This window comes from Marmota monax, unplaced genomic scaffold (assembly GCF_021218885.2).
Source record: "Marmota monax isolate L192 unplaced genomic scaffold, Marmota_monax_Labrador192_F-V1.1 WCK01_AAM20220418_F8-fsc00070, whole genome shotgun sequence".
In the NCBI taxonomy this organism is placed as follows: Eukaryota; Metazoa; Chordata; class Mammalia; order Rodentia; family Sciuridae; genus Marmota; species Marmota monax.
The window spans coordinates 2,775,143-2,801,190 of record NW_026692116.1 but is presented as its reverse complement, the minus strand read 5'-3'; the positions used below and the strand labels follow the sequence as shown (position 1 = coordinate 2,801,190).

Genomic DNA, 26,048 nt, shown 5'->3' with positions numbered 1-26,048 from the left:
AGACTCCACTTTGCTGTCCAACTTCATCTCTTGACCTTCCTATCCACTCCCTTCTCTCTAGTGACATGGGAAAAAACAGAATTCCTCACTCCCAATGTATTCGTTTTCTGCCAAGGGTGTGCATTTTCCTTTGTCTTGTGAATCCCAACTACTCTGAGCACTCCTCCATCACTTCTCTGTGCACTCCTCCATCACTTCTCTGTCCTTTATACATTAATTATATTTTGCACAGAGCTTTATTGTGGCACTTCACATCACTATTTTGCAGTTTTTGTTTAACAATCTATCTCCTTAGTTGACTTCAGATACTCAAGGACAAGGTTCTATGTCATTCATCTTTTTAGTCCAGGTCCTAGAAAAATCCTGGAATCATATCAGGCCCTCAGTGTGTGGATTATTTGTGATAGAAACTTTAAAATTCTATCCCATCTTCTAGAATCTCAACCTACCTAATGTCTCTGTTATCAAATTCTTCTCCATTCCCCATTTCTAAGATTGACAAGTTTGGGTGTTTCTCCAAATCAGGTCCTTTTCATTACTATGGACAGTTATCTTTTAAAAATATACCTGGTTATGTTACTTCACTACTTCAAAAACAACTTTGTGATATATTCATACACACACCTAGCATAATTTGGTCAACTTCACTCCCCAATTCTTCCCTTTCCCTCTCCTTTTGTGAAAGTACTTTATAAATAGGTATATTTCAAAAAGTCACCTGGCCTATACAACTAGATTACAGCTACAAAGTTATAGAAATCTTATAGAAATTCTGACATATTTTAGAGGAATTATGAGTTAGCTATAAAGCTTTGAGAGAGGTGCTATATGAAGTCCCATTATCCTAAAGGACAATATCCACCAGTATCAAAGGTCAAAGTATTCAGTCCCTATAGAATTCTATAGAAAAGGTTTTTATCCCCTAGATAATTTTGTAGAAAAATTTATTTTTGTCTTTCTACTGAAATTAGACTGAAAGATAATCTGATCAAGCAAATAAGGAACTAAAGTATATAAACCAGTAAAGAACAAATTCATTCACACACACACAATTAAAACTCAGTAACTCCTCAATTGCCACATGTACCCATTTTTAAGTTAATTTTTTTATTTTATTCTAATTTGTTCAAGTTAATATTTAATGCCAGTCTACTGCAGGTGCAATTCCAAAATATTCCTAACAAAATGAATTAAACTGTAAGGCAGTCTACCAAAGTAAGATAGACAGTCTTCCTACTGCTTTTGAACAGGGGCAGATACCTTTCTATGGATATATCCCCAAAAGAGAAATACAGGAAATTCTATTTCTCTTATCCTATTAACAGTGTGGTTGAAATTTGAGGTACACTTGCTTCAAGATTTTCTGGCTTAAACCACCCCAACCTGAGTTAAATTGTCATTCACAGATTATATAAACTGACACAAGTACAGTAAGTTTTTTTTTTTATTGTTAAACTACTATGGTACCATATGCAGAACAAAAGTAAAAGGGTAAAGAGACTGACATACTTGTGCATTCACATTTTAAATTCTTGAATTATAAACAAATGATCAGGTAGGAAAGGAAAACTGAAGCAAGTGTTTTTCCTTAGAAGTCTCCTAATTTCTCTAACAATTATAGAAAACATGCTCAAAAACTTTAGAAAAAACACTTTTTTTCCCTCTACATGTGATAGCATATCAATAAATAAACTATGCTTACTTTAATAAACTGGAAAGACTCCCTCAATATTAAGGACAGTCTATGTCTGGCTAATGCAATTATAATTTAGATATAGTATAGGCATCAAAAAATAAAGGAGTGACACAGTTTAAAATTTTCCAAAATGTTAAGACTCTTAATGCTGAGTTTCCAGTTCCAGAATTGTCCATTCACCTTGAGGTGAACAATCTTCTGAGGAAAAACTAGCCATGGTGATACTTGCTGAGGAATTATCCAGTGGAGATGTTAGTTCGCTCCATCTGTTCAAAGTGTCAACATGTGCTATACCCTGAGGTTTTGAGCTGTCTCGTGCTAAAAGGAGTGTCTGATTGATTAAATACTGTGCTAAATTTAGATCTTCAGGAAGAGAATTTGTAATATTTAAGTTTGAGTCCTGTTCAGAGAGCAGTTGCTTTAGTAGAGTCCAGTCCTGTTTTGCAAAATGTTGATTATCTTCAAAATCCATATCTGTAACATGTGTTTCTGATTCCATTTTCTGCTCAAATGCTTCTGTTACATCCATCTCATATATTGGAGAAAGGGTTTTTGAAGGCCGATGGTCATACATGCGGGTTTGTGCCAGTGTGTCACAATCATCTATGTCTCCTGAAATAATTCATAATACTACACAATGTAAAAATTGCACATGTTGGTACTCCTCAGAGTTTTGTAGTACAATATTAATACAATGTAACAGTGATAGCCCCCCCAAAAAACTACAAAATGGGAAAATAACATTTATACAAAACTGACAAAAGTTCTGAGGCATTTCTTTGTCTACGTTAAAAAAATTCAAGGGTGAGATTTAGCAGCAAAATCAACATAGGCAACTAACAATAATTTTTCATTCTTTAATTTGAAAACTTATACAGAAAATAACAAATTATTTCAACACAAACATAGAAAGTACACATATATCTAATTTACTACAATAGAAACTTAAAGAGGAAAAAAAAAGACAATTTATCTGATGGTGACTTTTAAAGTAAGTCACTTCCAAAAGGGGGTATAAATACATTTTATCTAAAGGTTTATTTTTATATTGCACATGCAAAGAAGGATTCAAGCAAGGACAAACAAACAAAAAAGTACAACTTTTTTTTTTTTTTTTTTTTTTAAAACTCCTATTCTTATGATTTTGCTGAATAGGGATTATAGATGAGCATTTTTCTTGATTATGATATACAATAGTTAGTCAGCCACTATTGCATATTTCAAATGTGGGTCATTAGTCTGAATTACCATAATAAGGAAGACAAAAACATAAAACAATTAGACAGGAAATCTTCTGTGCATATGAAATAAGCCTGGGCTTTTTTCATATATTATCATTGCTTCTAAATATAATCTCTTTAAGGAAATTTAATTTTTACTTGAAAATTTTAGAATAGAATTATATTGATCCTGAAAGTTTTACTCTCTGTAAAATGCATATAAATTGTAATAATCTAGTTGTTAAAATAGTTCAGTGCTTTTAGTTACATATTACTATAGTTATTGCACAGCCCTCAGATATATTATTAGCAAGTCCATAAATCATATCCAATGTATAATAAAATTTCTTAGTTGAGAATTCTTATGTTAAATTAGACATAAATAACTAAATAATAACAAACTAAGATTTTATATTTGCTCTTTATGTAAAATCTCCTAATAGGTTAGTGATGTCAAATAAACAACCAAAATTTTTACTAAATATTAATTCTTCACTAAGATTTTCAGTGAACAATAATAAATGAATAACTAGTTAATTTTCATATTATCAAGAAATTTAAATTTTCATTTAAAATTTGAAACTGTTGTGTAAGTAATTATTCTATCTACCTAAAATATAACATTCAGGGCTACATAAAACTTTAAAACTCTATAAACTTATTTTCTTATGCATTTAGCATTTCTATTTCTGTACATTACCTGCAGATAAAGCAATATTAGCTTTTTCAGTAGCTGTAGAATGGCTCTCTTTCACTTGACCTTCCTGAGGCAGAACTTGACTCCGAAAGGAGTCTAGAGATTTCATAGAGTTGTTCTTTGGTGTGTCAGAATTGGGTTCTCTTTGATGAAGCTCCAAATGACATGGCCTTTCTTGAGATTTTATGTCACTATCCAAGAATTTGCTGCGTTGCTGAACATCATTAGTCATACTGTTTCCACCATTTACTTTTTTATTCTCTGGAAAAAACTGCCTGCTTCCTTTGGACAGGACATCTAATGTGTTATCTTTGTCAGTGGCTGAAACACTCTGTTTCTCTTTTCTTGAAGAGTCAATGCTATTAAGACCCAAAAGAGTGCTTTCATTTTTATATGTGTTATTGCCTTTTTCTTGCCGCTTACACTGTAAAATACTTTCTTCACTTTCTTGTGAGAATCTGGAAAAGCAGGTCCTTCCATGATGTTCATGAGAAACACCATCGAAAACATCAGAAGGTGAAAGTGAGTCTAGAGGAGGCTGAAAGGGAGTATGGACTTCCCCTTCATCAGATCCCAGTTCTTCACATTCATCTACTGAAAGTAAAACTGACCTTTTAAACTTTTTAGTTGCAGAAAACTCACGACTTTCATTTTCAGTTCCATCTTCAAAAGCTAAGTTAATTATTCCCTGAAACTGCTGAGGAGCTGGATTAGAGAGAGAGAAATTTTCTGCAACATTTTCAGCTTCAGATCTCTCATCTTCTGTTTCATCTGCTGAGGAAGAAACCTGATCTATTTCCTGAGCAAACTGGACACTGCCTCGTGGAATATTTTCTTTTTCCCTAGGATGAACTATTGTGGATCGAGACCAAATTTCTGGCCTTTTCCTAGGAATCTCATCATCACTTGTTGAGTTAACTTGGAAAATGTCATTACTACTTTGCTTTTTCATTTTTACTTCAATTCTTAAATTACTATCATATATTTTTAATTCTTCAGGAGTACTAGTATCACTGCTACTTCTTCCAAGGAAATCATGGCATAGCATAGTCCCACACTTAGAAATACCTCTGTCATTTGACCCATCATCATCCTGAGACCCTCCAGCATCATAGTCTTCAGACCTGGGTTTTATGTCATCAGAGGATGTGGTAGCACTGCCCGTGTCAGATTCAGGACTCTCTCTCTGATGCAGCACATTGGTACTCAAATTCCAGTGACCCATGAATGGAGCTTCTGAAGTTTCATGATTCTCTGGAGTTTCTGATGTTTCCATATTTTTAGGAGAATTTTTTCCTGATGTCTGTCCCGAAAAACATTTGGAGGAAACATCTGAGTCTGTGGTAGTAAGTTTATCTTCCTTCATGGCAGAGTCATTAGGTAACTGAGTAGGAACTGTTGGTTTTTCTACATGAATTTTAGATTTTCTGTCATCTTGAACAGAATTTAAGGTACTATTTATCCTTTCAGGAATACAAGGTAAAACATCTTTTATGCATTTCATGCTTGATGTTCTATTTATATCTTTTCTCCCTATTTCTTTCTCTCTGTCTGATATTAAATGGATTTGTTCTACATTTGTTGAGTCTAAATCACAAATTGGATTAGAGTTTAAGGAGTTTTCATTTGGATTTGAAATCATGGACTTCTGAGCACTGGTACTATAAAATTTTGAATCTACACTATCACTTTCACCAGAAGGACAATATGCTTCAGTAGGAATGCAATAATTTGTGTTTTTGTGATTGGGAAGTTTTGTTTCACTTTTACCTGAACAAATTTGTTCTGATTTCAGTTCTTGTTTTACTGATTTATCCAGCTTTAAAATATTTTGGCATTCTTTTTCTTGACTGCTTAATGGCTTTTGTGGGTCAGGTCTGCATGATGACTGGAATGCTTCTGTGCCATTGATTTTGGTTGCAAGATTAGTTAGAGGTTTGTGAGGCTTCTGTTCAGAAGCACTGTCTTTGTTGTTATCATCTACATGATTAAATACGCTTTTTTGTATAACAGATGTTTCATTTTTTAAAGGTCTTTGAGAGGAAGACTGAGTCTTCAATATAATCTGTCCAGGAAGCATTTTTTGTTTTGAATCTTTGTTATTCAGAGTTTCACCTTTCTTTGACTGATTCAGGGTTTTAGGCATTGACACCGTTTTTGCATTAACCTTAGGCAAAGTTGTGAGTCCCTGTTTAACAACTTTTTTCTTAGGTGTTTGTTTATCTGAAGTTGTCTTATGGTCCAACTTTTCATCAGACTTCCTTGAAGAGACTGAAGATTTTACTGAATTTGGTGATTCACCTTGGGATCCTAAGAAAAGAAAGTTCAGAAATACAATATATTCTCTAAATCTGTGTGAAATTCAACATTTTAAATTACTTTAGAAAAAATAAAATAAATAAAAACAATGAAAGGTTACATATCTATGATCAAATGGACAATTACAGATTAGGACTTAGTCATACAATAAAATTTTAAAAATTATTTTTCTATTAAAATATATAGGGACTATTTTAGGGTCTTAGTTAAAATTGATTCTCTTCCTCAAGAGCCTTGATCCTTACGCCAAAATTGGATTTGCATAAATATATGAGGGAGGAAAAAGTCTGATTTCTTAGACCAAAGGAGCAAGGAAGTTTTCCCTCTGAAGTTTTTTTTGGTAGGTGGGGAGAGGGAGGGGAAGGCTGTGTTCTACATAGCTGGAAATGAGAAGCAAGCTAAACAGAAAATAGAAAACTGTTGAAATTGTTCCTTTTTCCTTTAAACATGAATAAAACCATTTTACTTCTTATAAGAAGACCACTATTATTGTAGCTCATTAATTTAAATCTGCAGTGGAAACCAGAACTGCTGCCTGAAGGGAATGAGAGATTAACTTTGGGAATTCATTTGTATATACTGGTTAGTCTTAGAGATGATGTTTTGGGGCATTCAAATGCAAATAGACCAAAAAGCGTTATCAAACACTTTTTTTGTTTGCTTGTTTTGTGGTGCTAGGGACGGAATTCAGAGTCTTGTGTATACTAGACAAGTGTTCTACCACTGAGTTATATGCCCCCAGTTCTAGCAAATAATTTTAAATGTTTAATTTTTAGCTATTACTAAGATATAAATAATTTTCTCTGCCTTATTATTTAAATTGATTTTCAGTATTAATTCATAATGTAAACCAAAATTATTCTGAGGATTTTACAAACCGCTCTTATACATTTGAAGGCTTAATGTATAAAGAAAAGTAATTTTTAAAATCAGTTATTATGTTAGCAAATCATGCAATCTAAATGGTACTCTTTCCTTTTTAAAATTCTTCCTCTCTATATAATGGCTATCTAGACTATACCATTATTTTTAGAGCTTTTTAGTGTTGGTTTTACAGATGGAATTCTTACAGTTATCTATGAAACTGTCAAGAAATATGGGCATACTCTATAAAAGCACCACAAATAAAGATAAACCAGCAATTCCCTTAATTATTTTTCCCACAAAGGATAATAAAAACCAAACCAATACCTCCAAAACATCAAAATACTTGTCTAAACTCTCATCTCTGTCATGTGAAACAAATGTAAAATAAGTAAAATCATCTTATGTCTTATTTGCTACTTAAGTTCCAAATCTGAGTTTTGCTTATCCAACTTACATAAGGAAGTAATATCCATGATACCCACAACTATTTCAGCTTTACCTTGAGTTTTAGCAAGATTAGATGGGGCATTCTTTGTCCTCTGCTGAGTTGTACCATGTCCATTGCCATTTCCTCTTTTCTTCAAAATTGCCTGTGGTATTGGATCATTATATCCTTTGCCACTGACTTTCTTTAGTACACTAAGAAAAATGGTTTGTACTTAGTATTACAATGAGATTCCAAAACATGAACTTTTAAGAGAATCACTCATGAAATATGTTTTTCCCAAGAAATAAAAGTACATCTTTTTTGAAAATAGAGAAACCATAAGTTTTTAAGTTTTAAAAGTGTAGGTAAAGTATGATAAAGTAATACATAATAAATGCCATAAGTATAAAGATATTCTTCTAATATTTTGCATCAATCATTCTTGTATAAATATACTTCTTTCATAAATAAGACAATCATTTAAAATATCACAGTATAATATTTTACTTTTTTTAACAAAGAAAAGACACTTTAACAATATTTGGTTAGAAGTTAGTATATAATTAACTACAGAGAAAGTTAGCATATAGGTTAAACAATAAATGAAGACCTACCTGTTATTTATATTAGTGTCTTGTTCATGAATGCTTTTTTTGTTGGAAGTTCCACTGGTAACTCTTGAAACAGGCTGAGATTTTACTGCTATAAATTAAGAAAAAGTCAGTCATGGGATAGAATACACAAACATGTAACAATATGGTATAAATTTACTGGTTAGACACTATAAACAAAAGTGTTAAAGTAGAAAGGACTATGTTTTCTCAAATACATATAAATAAATAGTTTATGGCATTTTAAAATAAAAGACCCCCAAGCATTATTCTAAGAACTTTACTTGTTAAGAGCAATTAAAAATTAGAGTTTTGGGGTAAAGGTGTAGTTCAGTAATAGAGCATTTGCCTAGCATGTACAAGGCCCTGGGTTTGCTCCCCAACACAATTCACACAAAGTATTAAAAAAAAAAAAATTAGAGTGCTAAAAACCCACCTACAATGGAAGTTTTGACACTGTCTACACTGTTTTTCACCATCTGTTCTGGAGAATCACAAAATGATAGCTTCTGACCAGAAGACATCTCTTCTACTGATCCATTTTCTTTTGGTTTGCCCAGACACCCAGCAGAAATTGATAATTCCACACTTGAATTTGGAGATTGGATGGAAGGTTCTGCAATGCTGAGGCATGGAGAATCTTTCCCTGTCACTTTTTTCAAAGGTTTTGCTTTGGTTTGCCCATTTAAATTTCCAGTGAGTACCTTGGGTCTGGCGCCTGTGATTTGCCCTTCTTGATTTTTCACTCCTTTTCCATTTACTGAATTCTTATGTCCAGTTGCTGCTGCCGTTGCTATTGCTGACTTTTCCACAACTTTAGGTGGCAGGTTTTCCAGTTTTGCATTATCATTGTTTTCTATTTGGGGCTTTATTACAGTTTTGGACTTTCCAGAAATATTTTTCCCCCCAGTTTTCAATTCTTTTGCAATCTTAGATGATACTTTTGTACTATCCTTTTCCTTTACATCATTATGCTTCAAGGTTTTATTTATACTATTTCTATTAGTATTTGATGAATGTCCAGATGCTCCTAATCCATCGGATTTCATCTTTTGATTAGCAGAGAGAGCACTCCAACACTTGTTATTTTCCCTCCAAGATTTGTTTTTTATAATACTAGAATCAGAAACTTGTCTCCTTTGCTATAAAAAAAGAAGAAAAAATACTTTGTAATTTGACTGAAGTATTTGACATATAATACTCTGTTTTAGTAAGCTAGTTTTTCAGAGAAAACAAACAACAAAGTTTATGTTATGATTTAAAGTCATTTAAAACTTGGATTGAGTCTTTGATCATTTTGATCAAAACTTTTTTTTTAACTCTGACCATATTATCTTTAATCAATCCTGAAACACAGCATTAAAGGTTTACATATTCATAAAAGCCATACTATTTTTAATTTTTTTAGGTCTGGTAGAGATTAATACCTAAAGGTTCAGCATGCCTTAAGTAAATATTAATATTCAACATTTTTTTAGGAATTCCTGGTTCCACACAAAACCTTTTTCCTACATCATTTCAATTAATCTTTACAATAATCCTATGAAATAGCTCCTGTAGATATTTTCAGTTTTTAGATAAGAAATAGAGGATGAAAGCAAGTATGTGACTTACCCAAGGTAATAAGCTTGTAAGGGACAGAATTAGGACTTGAGCTCATGACTTACTGCTTCAAGGTGGTAATCATCCAAATGGTATAATTTGAGAGACAATGTAAAGATTTTCACCCAAACCTCTCTCTTCAACCCTATCCCAAATGCCAGAAATTTTATCATTAAAGATTTAATTCTCTATAGTAAGAATAGTTTACTTCTTGGAGTCTTAATTTAACACAAACAAACAAAAAACTCCTAGGAAATACAACTTAGTACATCGGAAAACCTTGGTTTTTTTAAAGAACAAGAGGGTAGTACAGTAAGGCTACCTGGAGAAAGTGTAGGAAAAGGGATATGAAAAAGGAAAAAGGAGGAAAATAGAAAGATAATGAAGACAAACACAACCACTTTATCATTTTTTAAAACCTAACCTTAGGAAGGAAGAGAACAACAAAAATTTTAAAGTTGGTAAAAATTTTAGAATAAAAATATAAGATTATATTGTCATTTTTTTGGGTAAATTGTAAATGTTCATTTTTTTCCCTTTGTAAAGCTATATGAGACTGTGGAGGCAAAGCTTGTATTGTCTTCACTTCTGGTATCTAAAACCCTTGACACCATGCCCATAATATACTGAGGACTCAAGAAAATGCTGTTGTTAAAACTACGCATATATTGATTATAATTCAATAATATAATTATTTCTAAATCTGAAAAGCTTCTATATTACATTTAAAATTGTCCAAGATAAAATCACACACATATATATATATATATATATATATATATATATATATATATATATACGCGTGCATATAGACAATAAAAATATATAAATAACTTAGCTAAATTTGGTAAAAAGTGAGGTATGGTGATAAAGGAATCATGAGACTTACACTGGCTTTGCCTCCAATGGATCTGAGATATTTAAGAAGTTATTAGCAACGCTGGGCCTTAGATTTTGCATGTCTATAGAGAATAATCTTCCTCAGATCAGTGTTCAAGGAGTCTAATATTTATAAAGTTCAGATAGGCTTTTTCCTCAGTTTTTGCTTTTTTTGATCAAATCTTAACCCAACAAATAACATTCCTCTATATTTAATCCTAAAATTAGGTCAAGTTCTGCTTTTAGACCTTTTCTCTCCCTTCAAACCGACTATACTTAATTTGCTCTGTCCTTAAATCTTTGCACTTTGAAGTAGTATGTATTATATGGGGTAAATATACTCCTTTAGAAACTTAATATAGTATGATATGATGAAGATTCAATGTAAATGAATTTCTAGGCAGTCTCTTACTTATATTTGCCAAGTTTAAATGTTTCTTCTGAACACATGACCAATTGGGAATGATCACCATATTCTATTGACTAAATAAATAAATAAAAGATAACCCTGTAATGTATTCTTATTATTATTTTTTTGGTTAATTCTTACTATAGAAAAATTTAAACATAATTAAAAGAAGACGAACTGCCATGTACTTAATATCCAGCTTTAACAATTACCAATACGTGTCCAATTGTTTCATATATATTATCCCCATTTTATTTTGAAGCAACTACTAGAAATGAGATGTTTTATTTTTAAGAATTTTAGTACTAGCACTCTTTTAAATATTTCCCCTGATTAACTTTAATATTACTCTTTTTAATATTTTACCTGATTAACTTTTTCCCACCTTCTATTTTTTTTTTTTTTTGGTATTGGACATTGAACCCAGGGGTGCTTTACCACAAAGCCACATTCTAGCCCTTTTCATTTTTTATTTTGAGACAGCGTCTAAGTTTCTTAGGGCCTCACTAAATTGCTGAGGCTGGCTCAACTTGTGATCCTCCTGCCTCAGTCTTCCTAGTTGCTGGGATTACAAGTGTGTGTCATTGCACTCAGCCTTTTCTCTACCTTCTAAATGTTTTATCTTTGTTTGAAAAACATGTGTATTCATTTCACATTTACTAAGTACTTACTACATACCAGACAACTGCCTCAAAATTATTTTTACTAATTTTCACAATAATCCTGCTGGTTTTATTATTCCATCTAACAGATAAGCAAACACAGATAATAATGTGATGTCAAGATGTGAACTATTCTAATTTTATATGTAGCACTCATTTCAGTATACCACTGCTTTTCTGAGGGAAAATTATTACTCTATTTCCTTCCCATTGTTGTTAACAGAAAATAACTCTTAGACAACCTTAAGGTCAGGAAGATGAGGAAGAATGATGAAAATCTGTTCTATTTTGCTGTAGGGCAGAGGAGGAGGAAAAGCCTGCTCTATAATAGGGGGAAAGAAGGCAGGTAGACTACTTCCTGGAGGCCTTAAAACAAACAAGCAACAACAACAACAAAACCACAAGAATAACTGGGAATTTAAGTACATTAAAAAAAAATCCTAAGGTAACATCTCCTAGAATAACTATGTTATGAGAAATTATATAATATGCCTGAAAGTGACTCAGGGGAAGCCTAGTGGTGTCCTATAGTTTAACAAGTAGAAATTTAGTTGAAACAAAATTCAAGTTTCTTTTACTGTAGTGTTTCTCACCACTTTTAAGGTATAATTTTTATCTACAGTCTCTAAGAGGAGCTACAGTGTATACTGATTCTTAAACTTAGTGCAAACTACATGTTCTTAGGTGGAACATATGATGGAGTTACTATATTGTGAAACACACTCTAGAGAATAGTCCTAGTAAGTTTACTGAACAAAGCTCCAATATCCCAGTTTCTTATCTAAGATATTTGTTTAGATATTGATCCTGCCTTAAGCCATGAGAGCTCAGTTTGGCTTGGGCTGCAGTGTTTTCTATAAGGAAGAAAACAGGATTCCCTAAGCCACTCTGCAAGGGCACTATATTCTTTGCATTCCAAACTGGAACTCTCAATGTATATTTTCATATTATCATTGTAATGCACACAGTAGGCTAGTATAATTCTGCACTTTAAAAAAAATCTTTTTAGTTACAATTGGACAGAATGCCTTTATTTTATTTATTTATTTATTTTTAGGTGGTGCTGAGGATTGAACCCAGCGCCTTGCACGTGCTAGACAAGCGCTGTTCCACCGAGTCACAATCCTAGTCCCTGTACTTTTAAATATATTACTGATTACATAAGCAGCTATAAATTATCTTGAAACCCTAACCAGTATTAACATATTTTGTGGGAATAAAAATATAATTTCAGTTATAATAAATACATCAAGTAACTTTTGTGTGTATATGGTAAAAAACATATAACACAAAATTACCATCTTAACATTTTTAAGCATCCAGTACAGTTACATTAATTATATGAACTTTGTTACACAACATATCTCTAGAATTTTCTTGTATTACAAAACTGAAAATCTATACCCACTAAACAAGTCCCCTTTTCTATAACCCACTCTACTCTCTGTCTTTGGGAATCACCATTCTACTGTTTCTGAGAATTTGATTACACTGAGTACCTTACATAAGCACACTAAGTAATTTCTAAAGTAGAACACAACTGTGCTCTTGGTAACAATTGCTTTCTTCACATAAAAAATGTGAATTAAAATAGAGAAAACTGGAACAAGCAAGACCTTCTTTAATAAAAAAAATAGGTTAATTAGAAAAAGTCATTGAGTTAGATCTAGAATTCTGAAAAACTCCTAATCTACTGGAATAGCTCCAATATATTACTTGCCAAAAAGGTTTTCAAGGAAATGAAAAAGGTGGCTACTTCTCATGCCAGCTGGACATCAAAAATTCACATCATTTAAAAATGTATTCAATGTACACTTGATTTTAAAAGACTCAAAATTATTTCTAATAGCTTTAATTAATGAGTAAAGAAATTTTTAAAAATTAGGCTAAAATACAAAATAATAAAATTTAAGGGGCTGGGACTGTAGCTCATTGGTAAAGTGCTTGCCTCGCATTTGTGAGGCACTGGGTTGGATCCTCAGAACCACATAAAAATAAATAAAGATACTGTGTGTTCATCTACAACTAAATAAATCTTTTTTAAAAAATTTCAATAATTTTTTATATTTTGTCATTGAACCTATAAAATTCAGAAGTTTACCTGAGAGCTACTGAATATAGGCTTTTTGCCAAGTCTTCGATCATCACCTTTGTCAAATGCAGCTGTAGAAAAAAACAGCAATTTATTTTTTATAGAAAGTATTACTTTTACCAAAGAAGCACAAGAAAAATAGAATTCTAGCACAAAACATTATATTTTGATGGAAGTAACAACAACAAAAACCTGAAACCAATCTAGTGCACCAAAATAATTCCCTATTGTATTTTAGAATTTTTTAAAAAGGATGTAATTTTCAATCTTTCTCTAGTTCCTAAGATATTTGTTTTAAAAATTAATAAATAATAAGTGCAATCTCACAAGGAATGTTCACATATTTACAAAAACCCAGAAATTTTTCATGTTGAAAATTTTTAGATAACTGGTTTCATTTATTTTCCAAATTTCAAAAAATTATACATTATGACAAATATGATATTTTACAAATAATTAAACATAAAAAATATTTATCCTAAAAATATAAAAATACTCTGTTGAAATTAACTAAAAGTATATCCTAGTTTTGCCTGCAAGTCATGAGGAAGGAGAAAACAGAACAAAAAAATAAGATTCTATTGAAAATAAAACAAGAAACAATTCTCAAACTCATATTATTTCTTTTAGAATTAAATAAATATTCATTTTATAAGTTAGGTTTATATGAGAAGTACTGGGGAATTCATGTTTATGCGCTTAAAATAAGAATTTGAATGACGTCAGGAAAATATATAGGAATAATGGTATGAAGTCTATCAACACAGTTCAGCTAATGTATTTCTTTCTTTTGAAGGTTATGGTGCTTTAAGACATATTTTGAATAAAAATATATAATTTCCAAAATTTTATTTTTATTAAAACAGCTAATAAAAATATATTAAATTATCTAACTATCATGCATCTTCCACAATCTCTATTTTACAGGATATGTGCTATAGGACAAAGCAAGATTCTAGAAGTGATATTGTAAAGACTGATTTACAGTAAGCAAATGACTCTGCACAACAATATATGGAAAAAAATTAATAGAAAATTTCTTCCAAAAGTCAGTAACTCAGCTAGAATACAAGAAATATTATAACAAAGACAACCCCAAAATATTTTTTAATCTGTGTTTCCCAATGCAGTAATTGTGCATAAATCAGGATTCATTATTATTCATATTTAAGGTTTATAAATATTATTACTGCACTGATGGAATGTAATAGAATGGAGAGTTCTTTTTGATAATTATCTGTATTACCAATGATATTTTCTTTAGATTTGTGTATTTACATATATTTTTAATTAGTGCTTAAAGAATTAAAGAACACTGTTTGAAGTTCAACTTAACTATGAAATCCTCTAAAACAGAGAAAAACAAAGTTTGCTACCAACTAGAAAAGAGTTGAAGGACATTTACTCAAGGAATGCTAATCTTATTTTGTTTCTTCACATTGTATAGATATTATAGTAAAGATAAACTATCATCTAAAAATCAGCATAGAAATAGTCACTACAAAAAAATTCCAGTTTCTAAAGATCTCTTGATTTTTGTTATTTAAAAAATGGAATTTCTTTGAAAAGTACTGTTTGAATAACATCTAGCTGCACTATCATGTCAGATTTACAACATAAGACAGCAGTTCATATTTTAACTGTATCACTAAAGGATTTATATACTCACACATTACCAAAAATATATTTCATCACATATAGCTTCCATCTTTTATAGGAAACAAATGTTTACTTCAGAGAACAGTCCCTTAGCTAAAACTGTTTTTAAAAGTATACTTGCAGAATATGCCAGGATTTTTTTCTAAGGCACTGGCTTTAACCGCAAAATAGTCATGAAGCCATTTTTAGTTCCACACCCTCAAATTTTTGGTTTTTTGAAACAATCACACATTCTGAGAAATGCACATCTTTTGTTTAATGCTTATGTTTCAAATGGTACCTATTAAGTATCAGAGACACTGTGTGGTTCCTGAGGGACACTCTGCAATAGCACACATAACATCACCGAACAAATCAATTGTGAAAAAAACCCATGCAATCTAGGCAAAACCACAAGAAAGGGTGTCTTCTGAAAAAGATGGAAAATCTTTATGGTAAAATATGTTTTCAAAGGGAGAAAGTATGTTTTGTAATCTGTTCTATATGGATTATATTCTTTTATACTTCTAACCTCTTCACAAGAATGCCTTTAAGCAAATTTGGTTGGAATACTGTTGCTAATATACAGTAGGATTAAAAATTTATATGTATATATAAAGGAAATGAGTTTCAATTTCTAACAGCAGCAAAAACAAAACATGATTTATTAAAACTGCCTAACATACTATCACTAGTTTTGGTTAGCACAGTATTATTGAACAGAAGCATACAAATGTTAACCTTCAAAATATCTGCTGTCACAAAGATCATAAAATGAGAATAAAAAATTTCAAGGCTAACATACCTGCTTGGATTTTCTGTTGATCATCTGTACTCATCAGCTTCCAGCTTTCTGTGTGACGAACAGCATAGAAAGACTGAACCAGGAAGATCCACAGCTTATCACGCAGAGCCTGGATCTTGCACGTAAAACCCTGTGTTCAAGCAACAAATCAGCAGCTGGTGAGAGCCACATTGTCATAGCAACCAGTCATTATTCCTTTCCGAATCTACTTACTCCTAAGCTAGATCAATGATGTCATCACTTAGATTTTTAAGATCATAGGGTACATATTATTTATGAAGGGCTTACTCATTAACAGAATTTTAAGTGAACATGAAGCTAAATCTTACCCTTTCAACCAAACATTATTTTAAAACACCAATGTCCATTATATGAATATATTCCACAGCCTTTTAAAATCAACTATGACATTACAAGGTCAAATACTCTATGCAATAATAATAAATATGATGAAATTTTCATCATTCTTATAGAATATATATGCCAATAATTTACAACTAGCTTACTAATTACCACTGATTAACTGCATTTAAAATAATATTTAAATTTTGCCTTTTCCTGGTCAATCTAATTTTATGACTTTTTAAGAGAAAAAGGAATTAAAAATATATATCAACAAAAGGCAATAATTCTACAACATATGTTTTGTATCCAAAAATTTAATATAATGACCAGAAGATATATTGGCGATATTTGACACACTGTAACTCTAAGTACCAACAACTAGGTTTAGAATAAATGAGCCAAAATGCCAAATTCTAGGGGATGGAGTTGTGGCTCAGTGGTAGAGCAGTTGCCTAGCATGTGTGAGGCCCTGCGTTCAATCCTCAGCACCACATAAAGATAAATAAATAAAATAAAGGTATTGTATCCATCTACAACTACAAAAAATATTTAAAAAAATGCCAAACTCTAAACTTTCATAAAAAGTCCATTTGAATATAAATGGAATTTAAAAACTTTTATATTATGAAAAATTCCAAACATATACAAAAGTAGAGACCATAATCAACCCCCAGATGTCTATTACCTAGCTGCAATGGCCCATGCAACATTTAAAATGTAAATGCAATTTAAAATCTTAAAATACTTCAAATAATACATCATTTTAATGAATGTTATTACATTCAGTACCATTTCCTTTGTATTTTCAGAGTTTAGTAATGTGTCCACAGCCATAAGAAGAGAGCAACTATTTTCAGTGGTAATGTTTTCTTCAATTGCTTTTAAAATTTTGTCCAACAGATCAGCTGTGCTGCTCATTGCTTGTGACTACAAAACACAGAATTGATATTTAATAGAAATCATGTAAAATGTGTAAGAAATGTGAAAGTCTGTCATAACAGCAAAACAATCATAATTACTAGCTATATGAAATCTATCAGAAATCATGTTCTTTCTTTCCCTTTTGTTAAAATGTAAACACACACACACACACACACACACATACCACATACACACACACAGTTTTAAAGAGACAACACAGCCATAATAGCAGAACCTAGAAATAAGCAATAGAAGTTCTCTATTCAATTACTAATTTTAGAGAAAGTAGCTCCCCAATAAGTCAGGGAATTTTTGCAAGGACCATAATTGTATTACAGACCAAAACAGTATCTTTACAACTTGGTTTAAAAAATGTGACTATGCTGATTGAGGGTTACAGTTGGCCAGAGTTACAATGTGCTTTGCCAGGGCACTCAAACCTGTCCCTCCTGCCTTCTTTGTCTTGTGAGCCAAAAATCCTATCCATCACTGCTCTAAATCTGATGCAAACATGCCATCTGCTGTGAAATTTATTTAAATCATACTAATTTAATCAAAGGCAACCTGCATATAAAAACTCTTACATAATTAAAATTACAATACAAAGATGGAACAAAACTGAATACAGAATACAATTGTAGACATAGTACCTGCAAGAGGAGAATGAAATTTTCACTCTGAATGATCTTGGAGAAGTTTTCTACAATAAATGCAATACACTCTTCTTGGAGCTGAGATGCCATAGTTAGTGCTGCTTCTGTCCATTTTACTCTGGGTAAACTGATGATTAGCCTGTCACTTTCCATCAGAAGAAAAGCAGCATTCTTATCATTCTTAGAATTTAAAAAATATTGCAAAAAAAAGTTAGGTGGTATTATTGCTCATAAAATAGCTTTCTAAACACATAAAATACTTTAGTTTTCTTGTGATGTTTCCTGCAAGAAACAAAATTACAGGTAGCTAGAAACTTTGTCATTAGTTTTACTTATAATATTCATTCATTCATTCAGAATTATCCAAAAGGGAAAACTTTGAATTGGGAAAAAAACCACCTTTATAAGGTAGCTGAAATAAACCTGAGAGCACAACTATAATATAACTACAAAGAAAAAATCCACTTCCTTAAGATTATCACCACCAAATTAATCATTCATAATTCCTATATATATCATTCATAACTTCAGGGACTGACATGTCCTGAATTTTTTTCTGACTATAAAATATGTTTTTTAATTTAAAATTTTTTTATAGTTGTAGACAGACAGCATGCCTTTACTTGTTTATTTTTATGTGGTGCTAAGATTAAATCCAGTGCCTCACGCATGCTACGCAAGCACTATGCCACTGAGCTACAGTCTCAGCCCAAACTCTTCTCTCATAGGTATGATTCTTCTTTTTATATTTTATTCATTTAATAATGATTCATTTTTGTATCAGAGGAAAAAAATGTTCACAAATATTTATTTCTATGGAAAATGAAATTACAACTCATAAACACTATTGCTCTCTAAGGAAAAGGAAAAAACAACAAATTATTGTTTTTGTTTTTGGTAGTGGGTGCTTAACCACTAAGCCAGATTACAGGTGTGCACCACTGTGTCTGCCAAATTATAGTATCTTAATCATGGTTGATGCTTAGTAAATAATTATTGAATAAATAGACATCTGGTAGATTACAGAAGCTTAACACACACACACACACACACAGTAACAAATTCTTTGCAGTTTCATTCACTGGGAGGTAGGATCTATTTCTTCATGTCTTGAATGTGGACTGGCCTTTTCACTTCCTTTAAGCAACAGTGGTGGTACTTAAGTTCCAGAGACCGACAGCTTCTATCTTTACCCTTTTGGAATTCTGGGACCTCTAGGCCATGAAGAAGCTTGGTAAGAAAGACCATGTGGAGTGAGAGGCCAAGCCTCCTGCTTAGACACTGGTTGAATGCAGTTACAGGGGGACTGGGGTTGTAGCTCAGGGGACTGGGGTTGTAGCTCAGTGGTACAGTGCTCACCTAGCATGTGTGAGGCACTGGGTTCAAATCTCAGCACCACACATAAAGAAAGAAAGAAAGAGGGGCTGGGGTTGTGGCTCTCAGATGTAAGGTACTGGGTTCAATCCTCGGCACCACATAAAAATGAATAAACAAAATAAAGATAAAAAGAAAGAAAGATCCATTGACAACTAAAAAAAATTTTTAAAAATTGAAAAATAGGGGCTGGGGTTATAGCTCAGTGGTAGACCGCTTTCCTAGAATGCATAAGGCACTGGGTTCGATCCCCGACACCACATACAAATAAACAAATAAAATAAAGGTAAAAATAAATAAATAAATAAAAATTGAAAAATAAAGAGTGAGCTCAGGCAAGGTCAGAAGAAGAATAAGTCAACCCACTGACTAGTGAGAAATAATAAATTGTAGTTTTAAGCTGTGGAGTGGGTTTGTTGCACAGCAATGGGCAGCTAATACACCTGGAAATAAGAAAATGAAATCTTAACATGAACTATATGATAGAGCTCTGCACACCCTCTGTATTGTTTAGATCTCAACTAAAGAGCTAAATCTATACCCTACACCTATACCAGATGCATACTAAGAACCTGTCCCTTTTCTTTAAAGAACTTAATTCATTTGTAGTTATTCAAAGATGAGCATAAATGCTATATTAATGTCTGTCTCATTCACGATGCTGTATGTTCAATGTGTATGAGACCATGTCTGCTTTTGCTCACTACTGTATCCTCAGGGCCTAGTGCAAAATTGGGTCATAAAAGACACTCAAATATTCATTGATCTCTTAACATCATCAGATAACCGAGAAATATCTGTAAGTGAATTTCTAAGATAATTTATATTTAATTCTTGGACTTAAAACTCTAAAATTTTACCCATTTTTCAAGAATTCATTAAAATGCATTATATATACTTCCACAGCTTTATTAAAGTAAAAAAATCCTATTTTGCTATAATTCAAGTTTTTTTTTCTTTTTAGTACCATTATCTTTCCTCCTCTGGTGACTTCCGGAGTTACCATGCAGTTAAGAAGAGTTTTAGGCAATAAGCAGAATTTGCTCTGTTGTAGGCATTCCTCTGGTAGTAGAACCAAATTTGGGGTATGCAAATAAATTTGGCAGGTATCTACAAAATGCTTACTATATACATAGTGTTATGTGCTCTGACAGTAATACATTTTAAAAGTACAGTATGTTTTATAATTTAGCTTGGAATCTATTAGAAAACTAAAATATGGACACAGTTATATACATAGATAATATATGATCTTTTTCTATACTGATCTGAGTATGTGATGAACATTAAATGTAAGAGTACCCTGAGGTTCAAAGGAGAAAAAAGTAATCCTTCTAGACCAAATATAAAATTTTAGTTCAATAGTTAACAATCATATGGTTCAATATTTGAAAATGTATAAAGATCATTACTAGGAAAAGTCTTCTGCTCCTTCCTATCCCCAAACCACCCATTTCCAAACCAATATAATTTTTTCTTTATCTTTCCAAGTGGTTTTATGCATATACAATGTGTATAATTTTCTCCTTATTTTATTCAAGTGGAGGTATTATTGTGTAATCTGTATGTTGCCTTTTACATTTAGTATACATCTTTAATTTTTTCTTATTGATGTATACAGCCCTTTATGGTTTTAATAATTATGTAATAACCTATAATATAAAGATATCATAAGTAATTTAACTAGTCATCTACTTATAGACATTACATTATTTACTATGCCTTTCTAAATTTGTAATTTAAAAAAACATATTTGGGGCTGGGACTGTAGCTCAGTGGCAGAGTACTTGCCTAGTGTGCTTGAGGCACTGGGTTCAATCCTTACATTACATTACATTATTTTACTATGCATTATTTACTATGCTTTTACTATGTTATTATGTTATAATGAATTACCTTGTATGTGACATTATTTTATATCTCTAGGCTATATTCCTAGAAGTAGAATAGCTGGGTCAATACTACTAATCTTAGCCTGGATTCCACTTAAAAACTGAGACTGAGAAAAAGGCTTGTATATAGATAGCTTGTTTGGGGAAGTGATTGATCTCAAGGGGGATATGATGCACTGGGAGAGAGAAAAGGATGAACAGAAAGCCAATCCAAGGTTGCATTTTCTAGTTCCTTGCTACTCGAAATGTGTTTCCCCAGTATCAGCATCAACCAGAGCTTGTTAGAAAAGAAGAGTCTCTGGTTCCTCCCTTGATTTACTGAATTAAAATCTACATTAAATGAAATTCCTCAGTGTTTTGTGTATACATTAAAGTTTGAAAGGCATCGATAGAGCATTCAACATTGTAGGTGCCTGGGGCTCAATCTTGTTAAGCTCCATGAAGGATGTATTTTGAATTAACCACTCAAGAGACAGAAAAGGGAAACATTTAAGCACTGGCTCCCATCTCCAGTGATCAAGGCTTGCCACCTGGGGTGTCAACTTTTTTTGTTGCCAGGATCATACAGGTTCAGAATTGCTGAACTGGGGATATAATTCATCCGTAGATTATGTACCTAGTATGCAGCAAGTCCTGGGTTCAATCCCCACGTCTCCAAAACATAAAATAAATTATTTAATTGCTCAAGTGCAGGTATCCCATGTTGAGAAGTGAAGAGTCCAGAAAGAAAGAAAAAAGTATGTGAGGGATTACACCTTGTGCAGCTAGATGTTGCAGCAGTGGCTAGAATATAAACATTGGGCCAAGAGAATATGTAGGACAGCAGGGGTATCCGAAACACTGCCAATATACACTCAACACTATATTTTGAATACACCTAACATTATATTGAATAATTATGTGTACTGTCTTACAAAATTGTAGCATCTTCCCTAGCAACCTATTTAGCAGTTCATGATCAGCATGAGAAAACAGAAGAAAGAAAAAAGAGGCAGGGAGAAAAAGAGATAGAAAATACCAGTATATCCTACATAACAAGCCTAAGAGTTCTTTTGTAAAACTGTGTTTCAGTTCTACTTGTGAGTTACAATGGAAATATGAGTTACAATGGATAAAAAACTTCATAGTTTGGATTATTCAAAAAAGAGTCACAGTCAAAGGCTAGGGTTGTAGCTCTGTGGTAGAGCGCTTGCTTGCCTAGCATGTGTGAGGCATGGGGTTGCATCCTCAGCACCACATATAAATAAATAAAAATAAAGGTCCATCAACAACTAAAAAAATTTTTTAAAAAGGGTCACAGTCAAAAAAATTTGAAAAATACAGTGAAAGATATGCTAATTTATGTCTGTCATGAATAAATTAGAATATTCTCTATATTCTTACTGACACAGCACAAATTTCCCTGTTTTTATTATTCTGAAAGGTACAAAAATGACTTGATGCTGAATAGATAGTTTTAATGTCTATTTCTCTTTAAAAAATGAAGTTGAAGATCTGATGTTCAAATTAAGAGATCTTTGTATTTCCTTTCTGCCTATATTCTATAAATGAGTTTTGTATATAATTGAAATTAGACTGTTTTACATGTAAGTTATTTTATGTAGGCCCCATGGTAATCATACATAAAATAATACAGAAATTACACAAAATAAAGAAAGAAAGAAATCAAAGTATAAAAATATCAAAAATATGAAGGAAGATAGCAAGAGAAGTGGAACAAAACAAATATAATACAATGGGGGAAACCAATTAACAAAATGGTGATAGTATATCTTTTCCTTAAGATAATACTTTAAAATGTAATTGCAAATGGATTAAACTCCCCAATCAAGCTAAATGTAAAAAAAAAAAAAAAGCCACATCTATGGGATGGGATTGTAGCTCAGTGGCAGAGCACTTGCCTAGCACATGTGAGGCACTGGGTTCAATCCTCAGCATCACATAAAAATAAACAAATAAAATAAAGGTATATTGTGTTCATCTACAACTAAAAAAACTTTTGAAAAGAAGCCACATCTATATTCTGTGTGCAAGAGACTCACTTAAAATTTAAGGACATGAATACTCTGAAAGTGAAGGGATAGAAAAAGATATTCTATAGCAATGATAGCAAAGAGAGGAAAAGTGGAGCTATAATTTTATCAGGCAGAAAAGACTGTAAGTCAAAAACAGCACAGGAGAAATAGAAAGACAGTATAGAATGAGAAAAAGGGTCTATCAGGAAGATATTATATATAATATCTTGAATCAAAACACATAAGCAAAATTAGTAGATCTGAAGACAGAGCTAGCAACACAGAGACAAAATTAGACTTCAATATTCTGTATTCAACAGTAAATAGAATTAGAAAATCAACAAAGAAATAGCAGATTTGAACAACATAGACAAATGAACCTAACACATATAGAATTTTCCAAATAAGAGCAGTAGAATACCCATTCTTTTCAAGCATATACAAAGCACTCTCAAAAATATGTCACCTGCTAGCTCTCCAAAAGAAGTCTTAACAAAGCTAAAACTATTGAAACCATACAGAGAATCTTTTCTGAACATAATGTAATGAAAGCAGAAATTAAGAGCAGAAAAAAAGCTGGAAAATATACAAATATGTAGGAATCATACTGAACACTTTCAAATAACCAATGGGGCAAAGAAGCCAAGCTGGGTGCAGAGGCATGTGCCTATAATCCCAGTGAATCAGGAGGCTGAAGAAATAGGATTGCAAGTTCAAAGCCAGCCTCAACAATTTAGCAAGAGGCCCTCAGCAATTTAATGAGATCCTGTCTCAAAATAAAAAATAAAAAGGGCCAGGATAAGCACCCCTGGTTTCAATCCTAGTATAAAAAGAAAAAGTAGTAGTAGTAAAGGGAAATATAAGCAGGAAATTTCTGTTGATAAATGCCTATATTACAAAAGAAGATGAATTTCAAATAAACAACTTTATACCTCAAGGAACTAATAAAAAGAAGAAATTAAGACCAAAGTTAGTAGGAGAAAGGAAATAAAGATTAGAGAGGAAACAAACAAAATTTTAAAAAATTAGGAAAAAATAAAAGTTGTTTTTTTGAAAAGATAAATTAACATACCTTTAGCTAGCCTAAGAAAATACGGAGAAGATGGAAATAAATATAATCAGAAGAGCTGGGTGCAGTGGTGCATATCTGTAATCCCAGTGGCTTGGGAGGCTGAGACAGGAGGATCCTGAGTTCAAAGCCAGCCTCAGCGCAAAAGCAAGGTGCTAAGCAACTCAGTGACACCCTGTCTCTAAATAAAATACAAAATAGGGCTAGGGATGTGGCTCAGTGGTCAAGTCCTCCTGAATTCAATCCCTGGTACCAAAAAACAAACAAAAAACATCCAAAAAACATCCAAAAGGCAGTTTTATAAATAGAAAAAATATTGTTAAATTCATATGTAACCACAATGGATACTGAATAGCCAAATTGATCTTAAAAAAGAACAAAGCTGGAAGAACCACAATTTCTGATTTCAAAATATATTACAAAGCTATAACCATTAAAACAGTGTGGTACTTACATAAAGATACACATATAAAAAACGGTACAGTCCAGAAACATCCACACACAGAGTCAATTAACTTTTGACAAGGTGCTTTCTCTCATGGTGACAAAATAAATCTTTTAAGAAGGAAAAGGTTCATTTTGTCCCATTGTTTCAGGGGTTAAAGGCTAAGTCTTTAAGAAGAAAAAGGTTTATTTTAATTTACTGTCTCAGTAGTTGCTTGGCCCTGCTTTGTTGTGGCCTGCAGTGCCACTGTACATCATGGCAGGAACATATGATAGAGGAAGCCTATGGTAGATGAGATGCAAAAGAAAAAAAAAAAAAGAAACAGGAAAGCAGGGTCTCCATATCTCCTTTATGGGCACACTGCTGATGACCTAACTTTCTTCTACTGGGCCCTTCCTCCTAGATGTTCCACCACATCCCAACAGTACCATGGGCTGGAAACCAAGCCTTCCATACAAGGGCTTTTGGGGGACGGACATTCAAGATCCAAACTATAGCACAAGGGTACCAAGAATAACCAATAGGAAAAGGAAAGTCTCTTCAATAAATAGTGCTAGAAAACTGGATAAGCATAAACAAAAGAATGAAATTGGACCCTCATCTTGCACCAAACACAAAAATCAACTCAAAATGGATTAAAAACTTAAACCTATAACCTGAAGCTATAAAATTCGTAGAAGAAAACAAGGGGAAAGCCTCATGACTTTGCATGATTCCATGGATATGATACCAAAGGACAGTCAACAAAAGCAAAAACAGACAAGAGAGAATATGGCAAACTTCTTATAGCAAAAGAAACAACTGACAAAGACAAAGACAATCTATATAATGTGGGAAAATATATAAACCATACATCTAATAAAGGGTTAATTCCAAAATATTTAAGGAACTCTTGTAACTTAACAGTAAAAACAAACAAACAAACAAAACACCTAATAACCCAATTAATTAACAAGTTGAAGGCTTGAATAGACATTTCTCAAAAGAAGATATACAATGACAACAGGCATAGGGGAAGATACTCAATGTCACTAATCATCAGCAAAATGTGAATTAAAACTACAATGGGACATCACAACACACCTGTTAAGATAGTTATTAAATAATAAGAAAAAGAGTTGGTAAGGATGTGGGAGATGCAAAACATGTAGCCATTATGAAAAACAGCATGGAGATTCTTCAAAAAATCAAAAGTAGAACTATTATAGGACCCCATAATCCTACTGTGTTATTTATTCATAAGAATTGAAATCAAGATCTTGAAAAAATACCTGCATTCCCATGTTCACTGCAGCGGTATTTACAATAACCAACATATGGAAGCAACCTAAATATCCAACAATAATAAAGAGATAAAGAAAATGTGGCATATACATCTAGTGGTATATTATTCAGTCTTAAAAAGAAGAA

At 32.2% G+C, this 26,048-nt stretch overlaps 1 protein-coding gene across 2 annotated transcripts in view; it reads right to left on the bottom strand.

Moving 5' to 3' along the window:
* Positions 1-1,426: 1,426 nt before the first annotated feature.
* Btbd8 (BTB domain containing 8) overlaps positions 1,427-26,048 on the bottom strand; it is a 92,372-nt gene continuing 67,750 nt past the window's right edge. For both annotated transcript variants that reach the window (XM_046461689.2, XM_058585176.1), the window contains 9 exons: positions 17,841-18,023; positions 17,059-17,196; positions 15,925-16,054; positions 13,491-13,552; positions 8,274-8,979; positions 7,841-7,928; positions 7,299-7,438; positions 3,617-5,923; positions 1,427-2,308 (listed from right to left, as the gene is read on the bottom strand). In XM_046461689.2, coding sequence (XP_046317645.1) covers positions 1,839-2,308; positions 3,617-5,923; positions 7,299-7,438; positions 7,841-7,928; positions 8,274-8,979; positions 13,491-13,552; positions 15,925-16,054; positions 17,059-17,196; positions 17,841-18,023 — 4,224 coding nt within the window. In that variant the 3' untranslated portion in view covers positions 1,427-1,838. The remainder of the gene's footprint in view (positions 2,309-3,616; positions 5,924-7,298; positions 7,439-7,840; positions 7,929-8,273; positions 8,980-13,490; positions 13,553-15,924; positions 16,055-17,058; positions 17,197-17,840; positions 18,024-26,048) is intronic.